This window comes from Boleophthalmus pectinirostris, unplaced genomic scaffold (genome assembly GCF_026225935.1).
Source record: "Boleophthalmus pectinirostris isolate CB_2022bp ecotype Guang Dong unplaced genomic scaffold, ASM2622593v1 HiC_scaffold_6, whole genome shotgun sequence".
Lineage (NCBI taxonomy): Eukaryota > Metazoa > Chordata > Actinopteri > Gobiiformes > Gobiidae > Boleophthalmus > Boleophthalmus pectinirostris.
Window position 1 is genome coordinate 28999351 of NW_026571447.1, and position 14638 is coordinate 29013988.

Genomic DNA, 14638 nt, shown 5'->3' on the forward strand with positions numbered 1-14638 from the left:
TCAGTGGCTCTGTGTGAAATGTTTTACTTCTTTTTGTTGATATTTAGGCCAGGCAACCAAACTGTGGCCTGGATTTGATTGGCCAGCCTCAACTGTGATCCACTAATCAGTTTGTGGCAAAATGTAAACATCAGATTGATACATTTTGAAGTGCTGCCATTTTGTTACAGTTTTTCTCTGTCTGCAGCCAAAGAGACAAAAATTAGCTCGACACAATTTAAAAATGTTTTACTATCCGGCTGTACTGAGGCGTCACACTGGATGCTTTTCAACAGTTTGGTGAGTTTATAAATGTGCACGGGCTTACTTTTTCCATAAGTTTTTTTTTTTTTCTGCCGTCATAAATTTAAATCTGCTTCAAGCTTCAGCCATTCTGTTCCTGGACGCACTTGTAAAACATCTTATTCAGATTAGTCGGTTATTTGTTTGGTAAAGATCGACTATTCCATAAATTGGCCGACTGGTGAAAATGCGGCAGTAGAATCCACTCCAGCATCGTTCTAAGAAACATGAGGGCCTTATAATTAAATGATTTGAAGTCGAGTTTAATGCGCTTGAGGCCGCTCCACAGATCTGCCGATTTAAAAGAAAAACGCACTTTTTAAAATTGCGCCATTTTGCGCGCGTCTGGCGCAGAGGAGACCAGGCAGAGCTGAAGTGTAAGACTTTGTTACAGACCCCAATCAATCCAAAACTTTGAAAATACCCATTGATTAATTTAGGGATTCTTTTAAATAGGTTAGGCGTGTAATATCTATGAATAACGCTGGAATCTGCAATGTAATGTGAATTATTTTATTTGTTAATACTTCTTTAATTAAAATGCTACTTTCTTTCGATTGTTTTTGTCATGAACATGCCTGTTGAGTATTGTGTAGCCTACTACAGCTGACTGAGGTGTTCAGTCCCACCCCCCAGACCTCTGTGTAGTCGGTGTTGTAGAAGAATAATGTGTATTTTCAGGCTGGTGGCCACAAAGGGCATCAGAGTCACTCGCCGCGATTTCCTCAAAGTAAATGTAACCAAGACGTGGTGAGTATTGTTTTCATATCGCTACTACATATTAAAATGTGCTCATAGTAGTCCTACAGTACATTGCAGCTTCAGTGTAGCCCTTATAGCCTATGTTGAGTGTCAGGACTAAATCCAGACTAAATTAATACAGAAATAAAACAGGAACCAAATCACAGTCTCAAATATTGGAAGAAAAATAGACAAAACCAGGACTCAACCAGCTAGTTATACAAACTTTCTCATCCAGGGCTATTGCATATGAAAGTACCAGGGGCTACTTGAAATAAGTACAGATTGAAAAAAAGGAATTGAATGGTATTTGGATAGGTCTATATTTTTTTAATAATATATTTTCTGTCTCAAATACATCATTCCTTTTGAAAGAATGTTTTTTCATAGGACAATTATGGCATAAATATTACAAGAAATGGACAGAAAATTGCAGAATAAGCTGGTGTCTTATGTGAGACACAGGGGGTACTCAAGGCTGACTTAAGATTTACATAACACAGACCCGGTTACCCCTCCGACTCTTTAGCATGTCCTGTATAGTTCACATGTTGTTTCTGAGTATTATTGATTGTACGTCTACAGTGATGACATCATGGATTACCTGCTGGAGCGTGTGGAGCCGCCGAGAGCCGACCTGCCCCGGCCTCGCTTCTCACTGTACCTGTCCTCCCAGCTCCAGTACGGGGTCATCCTGGTCTACCACCGACAATGTGCCATTCTACTGGGTATGGACTGGATTTTAGCATATTGGTGTTTTTAAAAAAATGGCATGGAGATCTGTGGAGAACTGATTCTGCTCATAATAATTATCTGTGTTTTCCAGGTATTTCATAATAATAATAATAATAATAAAAACACCCTTAATAATGAAATAAATGCCAGATAGATGCATGTTTTAGTCTGGTTAATGATTAATATCTCTGTAATTACCGGGCCTATTAGGGATGCAATGATATCCAAATCTCTCGGTACGATATTCATTGAGAAAAATTTGGGAAGGCTGATATAATTATAGATAGGACACTTTTTTGCTTTTAAAATACCTTGACAAGATTTTGGTGTGAATTATTTCCGTCATAATCCCAAAAATTCAAGTAAAAAACATATTTCTTCATGTTGTCTGCACTGAAATAAATCATGGGATATGTAGTTCCCTATGTTTATAAGCTGTGGCTACTATAAAACCATGCATTTAAGCAAAGGAACTTCTAAATCGATATATTGTGACAGCCCACGATATTATTGTGAGACTTCTGACGATACGATATCATGATATTTTGGTTATTTTACATCCCTAGGGCCTATCCACATAAAACAAAAACTGCTACAAACCCCAAATGAAAATTAAATAGGCATATAATTAATAATTAATTCAAACTATCAGCATTATTATATCACACAGGTTTTCAAACGAGTTGACCAGATTTAAAGACACTATAACAAAATGAATATTTGAAGCCGATCACCTGTGAATATCGGGTCATCCCTTGTGGACAAACATAATACATTTGTGCATTTCTAATTAAAATTGTGCTTTTTTGTCCATCTTTTGATCATTTCCCGATTTTTGCACAATTCAAATCTAGACTGAAGCTATTATAAAACCAACCATTTGTCTTTCCAGAGGAGACCCAGTATGCGGTGGACTGGTTACTGAAGCAGAAAACAGCTCAGAGGAATGATATGGACGACCACAGCAGGTTCGACTGTTGATAAATCGTGAGCTGAATCCATTTGGCAAAGCTTCGTCATCAGTTATAACTCATGGTTTGTTTGTGTTCAGACCAGCGCCGCTCCTCAAGGATGTGCTGTCCTTGATGGAGGAGACAGAGGGTGCCCCTGACCCCCTGTTTGGGCAGATGTACATGCAAGAGGAGCTGCCCAGCCCCACAGCTCTACTATGGGTCCTCATTCTTTCAATACTGTTTTTATAGGCAGAAACATAAACAAGTACTGATATTTTCATTAACGGAGAAATGCAAAGTCAAATTTCAGTTTTACAGTCAATGGATCCAGATTTTATTATGAACGAAATGTAAAATTAATATAACAGATAAGTCTTCTTTAAACACCCACAGGACTTAGGTTGTATTTACATGATTCTTTCTAAATGACAAAGTTATAATAGGGTTAGTTAGAGGGCAGGTAATGATTATTTCAATATTATTTGTAGTATTGTGAAAAATCTCTCAGTCGTCCAGGTAGAATCCATGGCAAAGGAGAAATTCAGTTTGTCGACTGGACAAAAGTTTATTTGTTTGAATACATTTCGTAGCTCATCCAAGCTGCTTCTTCAGTTCTGGTCAGAAAGCTGGTGGACACTTCCTTATATCTGCCTGCAGGGAGGAGTTTTAAGTTTTCAATTTCAAAATTGAGACGACTTATTCTAAGGCTGAGCATCCCCCTCAGGTAAAGCTGAGTTAACCTGGCTGCCCTATGTCCTAGTTTTGGTGCTTTCTTCTGCAAAGCCTTGGGAATAAGTTGCTTCTGTTGACATCTAAGGTTAAAGTGTAAATGATTCCTCTTCTCTGCTAACCTTTTAGTATCCTTTTTCAGCTTTCTTACCAGTCCAATGGTGGCTGGCTCATAGTTACTCTCAAGATGTGTTAAAAATCCCTCAGTCGTCCAGGTAGAATCCATGGCAAAGGAGAAATTCAGTTTGTCAGCTGGACAAAGGTTTATTCCTCCCTGCAGGCAGATATAAGGAAGTGTCCACCTGCATTCTGACCAGAACTGAAGAAGCAGGTGGGATGAGCTGCAAAAGGTATTCGACCTAATGAACCTTTGTCCAATCGACAAACTGAGTTTCACCTTTGCCGTTATTTGTAGTATTGTTCAATCAGTGTTGGTCGATTATAGAGAGTAGAGTTTATGGACATCAATCCTCACAAAATACAACCAGTTCCAACATATCTGAGTTTACCATTTTGAGATTTTTTTTTTTTAAGTTGTGCCTCACCCATTGAGTGATCTTTTCTAAAAACTCTTTAACTTGTACAAACTGTAGGTTACAAACTCGAAGGCAGATGTAGATTAACTTTGTTTGTGCATGTTTTTGTAAATGTTGTACATTACACATTGTACAGGGTCATGTTAGGGACAAACCACCCTCGTATCATCCTCGTCGTGATCTACCTGCAGCCAGTCGCTCCTCACCTGTCGAAGATGCACTTCACACAGGCATGAAATATTTCCATTATTTTTGCTTCCCTTTAAAGTGTGTTATGTGAAGTAACTTTGTCCCTAGAGGGAGTCAACAAACATTTAGTGATTCATGTTAAAGTCACTGTTGATTAGATTAGAAGTGGTTTTACTCTTGATATTGCAGGACAGAATAAAAATTTATTAGTCACATTTTCCCAACTATAAGAGCAATCACTGTAATCACGATACACATTTGGTTACTTATTTGAGTGCACTGTCTTGGCTAGAGTTTGTATGTCCTTATAATCAATCAGTATATTCTAGGGATGTAACAATAACAGAAATATCGTGATATCGTATCGTCAAAGTTCTCACAATAATATCGTGGATCATCACAATATATCAAATTACTAGTCTCTTTGCTTAAATTAAGAGTTATGGTGCAGCAATAAAAGGCAGAGAGAACTACATAGACCATGATCCTTTGCTCCATTTCAGTGCAGACTACAAGAAGAAATAACAGTTCTAAGCACTTTAAAGTCTTGGTTATTTGGATTAAGTCTTGTCAAGGCATTTTAAGAGGAAAAAGTAGCATATTCAATGTGTTTAGCCTCCACATAATATCGCAATAAATATAGTACCATGAGATGTATATCGTGAAAATATCGTACAGAGAGATTTGGATATTGTTACATTCCTAATCATGAGCCTCCCCATCATATCGTGAGCTTTCCCACGATATCACAATAAATATCGTACTGTGATGTTCATACCGTGATGATATTGTATCGTGAAACTTTGATATTGTTACACCCCTAGTATATTCTGTATAGTGTTGTTTTGATCTACAGCTGAAGGGCCACTGCCTCAGACTCTAGACGTGTTTAGCTCTAGACAGAGGAAAGCTCTTTAGAGACAGTGTCATTATCTGATGTCTCTCTTGGAGTTTTGTGCAGATGGTTAAAGTGAGATAATCTTTTGTTTTTCCTCAGGGCTCACAGCATCTCCAGACAGCATCACCCTGCGGGAGCCAGAGCTCTCTCCATGCCCTTCACAGAGGTGTAATTTGTAAAAAGTGATGCACTATGTAACTTTTCTGGTTGGGGGTGTGCTACCTGTTTGTGTTCTTGAAGACAGATCAGTTTAATAAATCTGTGGAAATTTATCTTTTAGAAGTGATGTAGTCAACAAAGAAAATTATGTGAAATTTATGTTATTTTTTTCAAATTTATACATTAAACTTAGATGTAAATGTAAATAATTTCTGAAAATAAGGGCTGTAGAGGCCTGTCTCTCTTTCAGAAAGAAGTCAAGATTTGAGCTGCATAAATACTTAATAATACTTAATGTTGTTTCCTTTTTTTCTAGTTTGAAGGGATGGAGCTTGCGGAGCTTCCCAGTACTGTTGACGTACTGCTGGCAGAAACTGATCAATTTCCAGAGGGTTGGTTTTTAAACTTAAGATCAAGTACAATATAAATAACTCTTCTCCAATAATGTTATGTTTTATATCAGCTTTGTTTTTGTTTCTTTGACCTTCACCGTCAGGGGAGTTACTGAGAGCAGAGCCAGGAGCAGAGCTGGAGCGAGAGCAGGAGAGAGGAGCGGTCGAACAAGACGGGACCAAAGAGCTGACTGACTCCACCGCAGAGTAAAAGATTACACAAGAACGTGATGGGAAAATATTATGTTGAAAAGTGTCTGCCAATAGGTTATATTCACATCTAGAATTTGATTATTTCTGAATTTCAGATGGAGGGCAGGGGTCAGACTGGTAGATTTACTAAGAAATATCAAAACTTAAGATCCACAAATGTTGTACTTTGCCATTATTTGTTAAAAACTCCTTTGAGCTGAGAACTGTCACGTCTTTGGGACTGAATAATGGCCACAGTTTCTGAAAGGGGAGATGGAGTGAGTGGGTGACTGGAGAGAGGACACTCAGGAGAGGCTTTTGGTCTCTGTAACATGAATAAACTTTGTTATAGCAGATATAAAATTTGTCTGTATGCCAAAAACTCACTTGCAACGGACTTTGCAAATGGATTCATTATTTATCATCAACAGATACATAATTTTTTCCACAACACTTATGATCCACAAATATTATACCTTGCCATTATTTGTCCTTTCGGCTGACAACTCTCACATCTTTGGGACTGAATAATATCAGCACTTTCTGAAGCGACTGTGAATAAATAGTTTCACTTTTGTTTATTTATACTGACAGAGAAGACTTTGAATTTTGTGCCCGTTTTTGTTTCAGTAGATAGGTCCAGTAATTATAGATCCAGGGTTCCCACGGTCATGGAAATTGAAAATGTCTTTTTCCAGGCCTGGAAAAGCCATGGAATCTTGTAAATTCAATGAAAATTTAGGAAAAGCCTTGGAATTTTAGTATCGCTTTCACGCAACTACAGTGTTCTATTAAGTTCTCATTAGGCTATTATGATTATTTCCAAACGTCTGTGCCTTTTGTTTAAAAGAGACGACAATAAATGCACTGACAGGATTTTGAATGTTAAAAAACTATAAAACCATAAGGTGAGTGGTAATGGTTAACATTTCATATTTAGCCCTAAAAGTCTGATAAATTTTACACATGTAGGTGCTGTAAAGTCATGGAAAATTCACTTTAGGTCATGAAAAAGTCATGGAAAAGTTTTGAAATTTTGTCAGTGAAAAAGAGAAGGGAACCCTGTGACAGAGCAGACTTTGGATTTTGTGGTAGTTTTTGTTTCATGTGGATAAGCCCAATATTTATAGATCTATTAACTACAAACCTGCAATTTTACAGTTAAACAGCAAATTCCATCATGGCTCAGTTTTTAACTATTGGGATCAAGGATGTTGTGTGATGTTTATACATTATTTTTCACCACATTCTCCAGATTACTGCCGACTGCCACCACCCTGTTAAGCGAAGACCAGGCTCTGTTGCCCCAGGACAAGCCACACCTGCCCCCACAGCCTCCAGCGCCCCCTGTAGACCAGCTCACACCAGTGTCCGCCCCAGTCATGCCCTCCCCTCCATCTGCTGCAGACCGGAGAGACCGGAGAGAACGGCAGAGAGCGGAGATGGAGGTGTGATCAACTTATGTTACTACAACCTACACAATGTCTTAGAGTATTTCTTTCTATCTAAATATTTTTCTGTGACATTTTATAGACTTATTACGGACACAGACTTATTAATATGAACATTTTAGCACGTTTCCTTTGAGGTTTAGATTTGTTTACACTAACAACTAGAACCAAAATGCCAACAGGTCACAAAACACAAATGAATAAATGGTCTTTTGGAAAATAATGTACATTAAAAGCTTGGTAAATTAGTGCTGTCAGCGATATTTTTCAGTAATAATAATAACTTTGTGTTGTATTGTGAGTAGTATTTTTCATACATACTTCTTTCTTAAGTGCAATTTGTTCATGTAATTGAGTACACTTCTACTTTCCAGAACTCATTCCACCACTGCAACCAACTAATTATTAAGTTTGTATCATTTACTTCGTGGCTCTTTGTGCTCTGTTGTAGCGAGTCTCCAGTCCAGAGGAGGTGCTGCGGCGCAGGAGGAGGAGGAGGCAGCTCATCTTCATGGACGTGGACACTCAACTCTCTCAGGAGGAGCAGCAGCAGCAGATCAGTGACCCCCACGCACAAACTGCCCCCGCCTCCCTCCTGACCCGCCCCTCTTTGTTCAAGTCCTTTGCTCTGGACCTGCTCAACGCCGCCTCCACCTGTTAGTAACAATGTACAACACTCACACACTCACTTTTTAGATACAGTTAAGAAGTTCAGCTGCACAATATATCGCAACTGGCTCTCATTTTGAGTTTGTGAGATTGTCCACTGTAAACAACATCCATTTTAAACCTCTACAAATGTTGTGAAATGCATGTACTGAATTATAAATATAAATTGCAAATGTAAGTGCAGTATTTGTCAGAAAATTTGAATTAGATTGCCAGAACCAACTCAACAGTGTCTTGTAGGGAAGAAATATTAAGTCTTCAAAAGGACAACAAACTAATAATTATTGTCAGAAACTAATTATTCATCAGTTGGCTATGGAGCATGCTCAAAATGCAATAAAAAGAAAAGAAATATTGAAAACAAAACAACTTTTTCGATCACAGATTTAAAATAAAATAATTTGTTTTATGATCAAGAATTTCTCTATAGTTCATTTAGTCCTCATGTGTATAAATTGTATTAAAAATGTTTAATTCTGCTATTACAATTATAACATCCATGCGTTTTGAAAAGATTATTTTGTTGCTCATTTTCAGGTTCCTTTTCTCTTCTCATTGACTTGTTTAAAGGCCATGACTCCTGTGACCTTTTCAGAAATAAACCAATTGCTATTTTCTGCCAGCGCTCGTGTCCGAGGAGCTGCAGTTACTATGGAGACGGGCTGCAGTCATCACGCCCGTCCCGGGATCGGACCTCCAGACCGGAGAGAGGGGAACTGAGTCCACCGATTCTGAGAAGGACAGAGAGGGGGCAGAGAGAGAGGGAGAGGGGGGAGAGATGATGGAGGCGGAGAGGCAAGAGGAGAGCTCCAAAGAGGTGAGGACAGTTGTTTTGTCTGTGGCGAATATTTATAAATCCCTCAAAATGTCACGACTCAAATGATGTGTGTGCAGATCCCCAGAGACGAGGCCGAGGCAGAGCAGCTCGATGTGTCAGGTGAAGAAAAAACTGCAGATGCTGACAAGTTTTGACATTTTATTTTGACAAACTAAGTCAGAAACAGTACTTTAGGTTGCATCATGAGGCCACAGAATAAAAACAGTGAATTCATTATACTGTATACTTCATACTACTTGCACACTTAACCTGATCATTTTCAAATCATTTTAATAGATTTTAAAGCAGACATATTATGCAAAATCGACTTTTCAGAGCTTTGAAAAATGTTAGAGTTGTTCCTCCTTCTTATTTACCCCCTTGAACTTGTATTTGAAGTGATTTATACATCTTTGAGCAATCTTTAATCACTTATTTTCAAGATGGCATATTGCTGATCAGCGCCGACTTTCACTGAAACTTAAAATATGGAAATTATAACATAAAGATACATGGACGTCATAGATTATAATTATATAGCAGGCTCAAGCTAAATATGTGTTGAAGAAATGGCATTGTGTTTTTTTTTTACATGAGAATAACATTTCAGAGCAAAATATTTTATCTTTTGAATGGTGAAAAGTGCTCATAATTGTGCCATTAAACAGGATGGCAAAACCCATGAATAGGAGCTATTTTGAGAGCCATTCAAAAAGGCAGAATATTGAACTTGAATCTTTAATTTCTGTAGTGACGGTGGTAAACCTTTCATCACTCTGAAATCCATAGATATCTGACAGGCTATTTGCAAATAATTACTAAACTTCTGTTCCATATTTCTTCTTCTAGCTGTGATTTCTCTGCACTTGGAGGGTTCAGATCATATGGAGGGCTCCAGGGAGATCTCGCCCATGTTCACCCCGGACAAAGAGGGGTAGGTGGGCTGAGCGCTCCAGCTGTCTGGGGGTCTTCTCTGGTGGTACATGACTTTTCTGTTTCTGTCAGATCGGCCGTGTCCAGGTCCGTGTCAGTGCTGCAGGACATCCCAGAGGAGGCCGCTGAGGCTGTGGGTGGGCCCCTGCAGCCCTCCCCCTCGTAAGACCTTTAACCAGCACTTGACATTAACACTGGCCTAAAGGGTAATAAATACAGACGGCATTTATGTGTTGGTCAAAGGGTCAAATGTTTTAGATTTAGTTTTTAACAGATATTAACTTAACTTCTATTCAGTTCAGCTACATTTAAAGTGATTCTACACAGTTGTTTTAATGTAATAAAGTAAATACATTTGTTTGGCACCAGTTATATTGTAAAAAACAGTACTGCATTTAACTTATCTGTTTCCATGGAGAAATGCAGATGATGCCTCCAGGCCAAGGTACAGGTCAGATCTATGGAGAGGCGACTCTGCTCTAACCTTACCAACAAGATGCATTTTTGTGATTTTTGTGAGTTCACAAACTCTCAAGAATCCGTCTTGAACAGCTCCAGCTGAAGCATTTGTATGTGGTCAGTCACAGGGCAGCACTGAGGCACTTGTGTGGCCAAATGAAACAAAACAAACCTGGTGATGCCAACAGGAATACAGACTATTTTGTTTTTGAAAAATGTGCAGAGGGACACACTTTGAGCATTTGTGAACGTGTAAGACGCATGTGCTTTTCTCTCAGCTGGCTTTAAATTAGATTTTTCAGCTTGTTTTGCTGTTCTGAAGCGTCGCCCAATCAATGTGATAAATCGTTTGAACGCTCCGATCATTAGTTTTGAACGCTTCAGTGAGAGTCATCCCAGACTGATGTGTAGGACTCTTTTCAGAGGGCGACATGTATCAGTCTGATGAGAGGAAAGTTAACTCTGCTCATAAGAGTGTTGTGCTTTTCAGTGCATTAAAACATCTGTACTTTAATGCAATTTAATTAATGCAAGGTAGAGCTATAGTTTAATGCTATACTATGGAACATTTCAGGAAAGCAATAACATCTCCATCAATACATGCCAAGCACCATCACCAGAAAAGTTGCATAGGGCACCTTTAAACCCTCCAGAATGTTGATTCAACATAATTTTGCTCCACTGTAACTGTTGAAATATCTAAATGTCCTTAAACCACTGTCAGACTGTGGTCAGTCAGTTAGAGGTCACTCCTCAGCCCTGTATTAAACCACAGCGCTGCCCTAAGCCTGTGTGCACGGCTCAGGAGCGGCTCTGTGACTTTCTCTGCAGGTTGTTGCAGGAGTTACTGGAGCGTGAAGAGGGTCCCACTTCTTTCCAGTCCCTCCTGCCTCTCGGGGCCGACCGCAGAACTGTCAGCCACTTTTTTGCAAAGCTTTTGGGTAAGGGATTGTTATTATTTAGATAATATAAGGTAATATGTTTAACTTAGTTTTAAGATTGTCTGAAAACTCAAGAAAATACAAAATGGATTCAAACAACACATTTTCAGGAGCCTGTGATTAATATAAGTGAGAGTCAGTTCTTTCTGGTCAGATTGAGTTAAAACAACACCCAGATAAATGACTAACATAAGTAAGAGAGCTTCAGACAGAGCAGCACCTACAATGGGCTCTGTTCACTCTTACATGACAAACCAGGAAGACGTTTGGAAAGATGCGATTACAACTTCCCAGGTGCAGTTTTTTTCATCTAAATGTCATTTTAGCGTTCCGTTATGTTCGATTAATCAACAATTACAACCATTCCTCAGTTTTCATCATTTCCCCACTGATCGCACTGGGTACATGTGATAGAAGAGATGAGGCCCCATTATTATGCTGCTTTTTTGTCTATTATAATGTTTTTTTCCTCATCACAAATGTACCTGGAGTTGTGTTTTGTTTCATTCACATGTTTAATGCACAAATCCTTGAGAGTCTCCAATTGCAAACCCTCATGTCATGTGGTAATACAAGAAGTGCACCACTATGTTTTTAAAATTTCAGCCCTTGAATTTTCATCTCTACCAAACAGAAGGTAAAAAGGTAGCTGTTAACAACCACTGCATGACATCACAAGGTGGAACAGAGCATTTTGAGCTTTGGAAATGTTGAGAGACTAATAATAAACTTTTACTCAAACATGTGAATGAAAAAAACACAACTCCAGGTCTGTTTTTGATGAAGTAACAACATTATAACTAGTGCTGTCATGCGATTAAAAAAATTGAGAGATTAATTAATTATGATCTGTAATTAATTAATCTAATTAATCTCATTTTAATCTCACCTAAAAATTGCTGAGAAAAGCCTTCAATCTGAGGTATTTTCATTTAAATTCATTATTACATTATTGTGGCAGATCAAAAGACTGATATAGATTTAAAAATGTGACTTTATAAAGTCATTTATTGTTTTACAAATCTCTCCAATTTGGCTGTTGAGCCCAAGTCTCCATGAATAAGAAACTGTTTGTTGTAAAGTAGCAAAGACGAGGAAATCTGAACATAATAACTTTTGTCTACTTAAAGACAATAAAAAGTCCAGTCTTTCCTTAACCATATTAAAAATATTATTGATAGAGAAATGCTTTATATATGAGATCACTGGTTTTAGTCCTGGTTTAGACCTGGTTTAGACCTACTTTAGTCCTAGTTTAGTCCTGGAATGGATTAATCCTGGTTTTAGTCCTGGTGTTAGTTCTGGTTTAGTCCTGGTTTAGTCCTGGTTTAGTCCTGGTGTTAGTCCTGGTGTTAGTCCTGGTTTAGACCTGGTTTAGACCTGGTTTAGACCTGGTTTAACTGGTTTAGTCCTGGTTTAGTCCTGGTTTAGTTTGGTTTACCTGGTTTAGTCCTGGTTTAGACCTGGTTTGGTTTAGACCTGGTTTAGACCTGGTTTAGACCTGGTTTAGACCTGGTTTAGTCTGGTTTAGTCCTGGTTTAGTTCTGGTTTTAGTTCTGGTTTAGTCCTGGTTTAGTCCTGGTTTAGTCCTGGTTTTAGTTCTGGTTTAGTCCTGGTTTAGTCCTGGTTTAGACCTGGTTTAGACCTGGTTTTAGTCCTGGACTGGATTAGTCCTGGTTTTAGTCTTGGTGTTAGTTCTGGTTTAGAGGCGCACAGGAGGAAGCGCGGGTTTACGCCGCGTACGCGAGAAAACACGATCCACACGCGGCTCACAGGAGCACGTCGGTGTCCGCGCAGTGTCTACGGAAGGAAACGTGGTCCGCGCGTTCTCAGGTTAATGACGATGATGAAGGTGTGTGTTTGTGTGTGTGTGTGTTTGTGTGTGTGTGTTGTGTGTGTGTGTGTCCCCTCATGTGGCAGGTCACTATAGGACAGTAGTGCAGACATCATGAGTCTATGCAGGTTGTTTTCAGGCGATATTATATTTGTTATTTTCTTTTATATTTCACGTCGGGAGAATAATTTCCAAGACACGAATGTGTTTTTACCTGTGCACTGCTGACTCTGTTCTACTGGCTCTTCGACCTCGTCCATTGTGCGACTGACGCCGCCAACGTTAACATGACGTTTACATCGCTCCTTACTGCGCGCGTTTTGTGTGGTTTTCCGGCAATGAGTGGAATTACCGAAATAAAAAATGTTATAAATGTGTTTTGTGTGTGTGTGTGTTGTTGTCCCAACAACACATAAAAAACAGGTTTTATAATAAAGAAACTCACATACAGAAACACTAAAGTTAGAGATTAAAAATGAGATTAACGCGATTAAAAAACATAACGCGCTAAATATGACTGTAATTAATTAATCGCAATTAACGCGATAATTTGACACCCCTAATTATAACATGGCTTAACGCTCACAAGAGTCAGTTTTGTGTAATATAGGACTTTTAAAACAGTCCCACTATCAAACCACACTGTTTCACACACACTCAGTGCATTTACAAGCCAATCAGTGCATAAATATAAACTGCACGGTCAGGAGTATAAACGCGTTATAGAACTGAAGTGAATTGAATTTCTTTGCTGCTAAGCTGCTTTAGAATATGTTTTTTATGCAAATATGTCTGCTCCTGTATGCGGTTGTATTTATTTGTTTATTTTTTTCCATCTGAATTTTGCTGTAATCCTTCTTTGTGATGTGTTTATTTTGCAGAGGATTTATCTTTCGGGAAACTGCAGGCGGAGCAGACAGCGCCGTATGGTGACATCTTGCTATCAGCCTGTTCAGGGTCGCTCTAGTCGTCTGTATTTTGTTCTAAAGCTGTTTTCTACTATTTTTTATGCATTTTAACGGAATTTGTTATTTTAATTTAACACATACATTACCTAACACTGTTTCAAATTCATATAGATTTTGGCATTGTTAACCTGTTCTAACTTTTCACGCATGAGAAATTTGACAAAAACTGAAGCTGTTTTGTACTACTTTTAATGTATTTAATGTAATGCTTTCTTGATCTGGGTGGGGAAACTTGTTCACTGCATTTGACCCATGTTTTAATCAAAAAATCTGATGTTACTACAGATTTTCTTAAAAATTGTTCTAGATTGCCTAATGAATTTTACAAATACTACATATGACATGAAATATTCTTTATTGATTTGTGTGGGGAAATGGATTCTCTGCATTTGACCCAGATCTGCTGGTGTAACCTACATTTCCCATGTCACAAAACTGTCATAATGAACAGCGCATAATGAATTTTACAAACCGTTTCCAGTGTATTTAAAAGTTATGGTTAAGATTTTTTTTTTTGTTGCCCCTGGGGAAATGGGTTGTCTGTATTTTACCAGATTTCAGCGACTAGTGCAGCTTGTGTAAAGAAGAACTTAATGAATTGTTCAAATTATTTTTACAATGTTCTCAAGATGTGTGAAAAATCCCTCAGTCATCCAGGTAGAATCCACTTCATGAAGTGAAAAGCAGCTTGGATGAGTTGTCAAACGTTTTCAACCAAATAAACTTTTGTCTGGATTCTACCTGCACGACTGAGGGATTT

General features: G+C 38.4%; 1 protein-coding gene across 1 annotated transcript; it reads left to right on the forward strand.

Annotated features, from left to right (window-relative positions):
- Positions 1 to 223: 223 nt before the first annotated feature.
- LOC129411809 (meiotic recombination protein REC8 homolog) lies at positions 224 to 14125 on the forward strand. The gene is made up of 16 exons (XM_055163896.1): positions 224 to 279; positions 964 to 1032; positions 1609 to 1751; positions 2651 to 2726; positions 2810 to 2950; positions 5163 to 5229; positions 5539 to 5614; positions 5719 to 5821; positions 7062 to 7254; positions 7709 to 7913; positions 8550 to 8743; positions 8821 to 8863; positions 9593 to 9677; positions 9749 to 9838; positions 10871 to 11076; positions 13792 to 14125. Exons 1-16 carry the CDS (start codon positions 224 to 226, stop codon positions 13875 to 13877), a joined length of 1833 nt encoding a protein of 610 aa, XP_055019871.1. The 3' UTR covers positions 13878 to 14125.
- The last annotated feature ends 513 nt before the right edge of the window (positions 14126 to 14638 follow it).

Excerpts from the sequence above, each read along its gene's own strand:
- LOC129411809 (XM_055163896.1), top strand. The coding sequence starts at position 224 with ATGTTTTACTATCCGGCTGTACTGAGGCGTCACACTGGATGCTTTTCA. Across the intron at positions 2,727-2,809 it reads GATATGGACGACCACAGCAG|ACCAGCGCCGCTCCTCAAGG; the intron begins GTTCGACTGTTG and ends GTTTGTGTTCAG. Across the intron at positions 7,914-8,549 it reads GCTCAACGCCGCCTCCACCT|CGCTCGTGTCCGAGGAGCTG; the intron begins GTTAGTAACAAT and ends ATTTTCTGCCAG.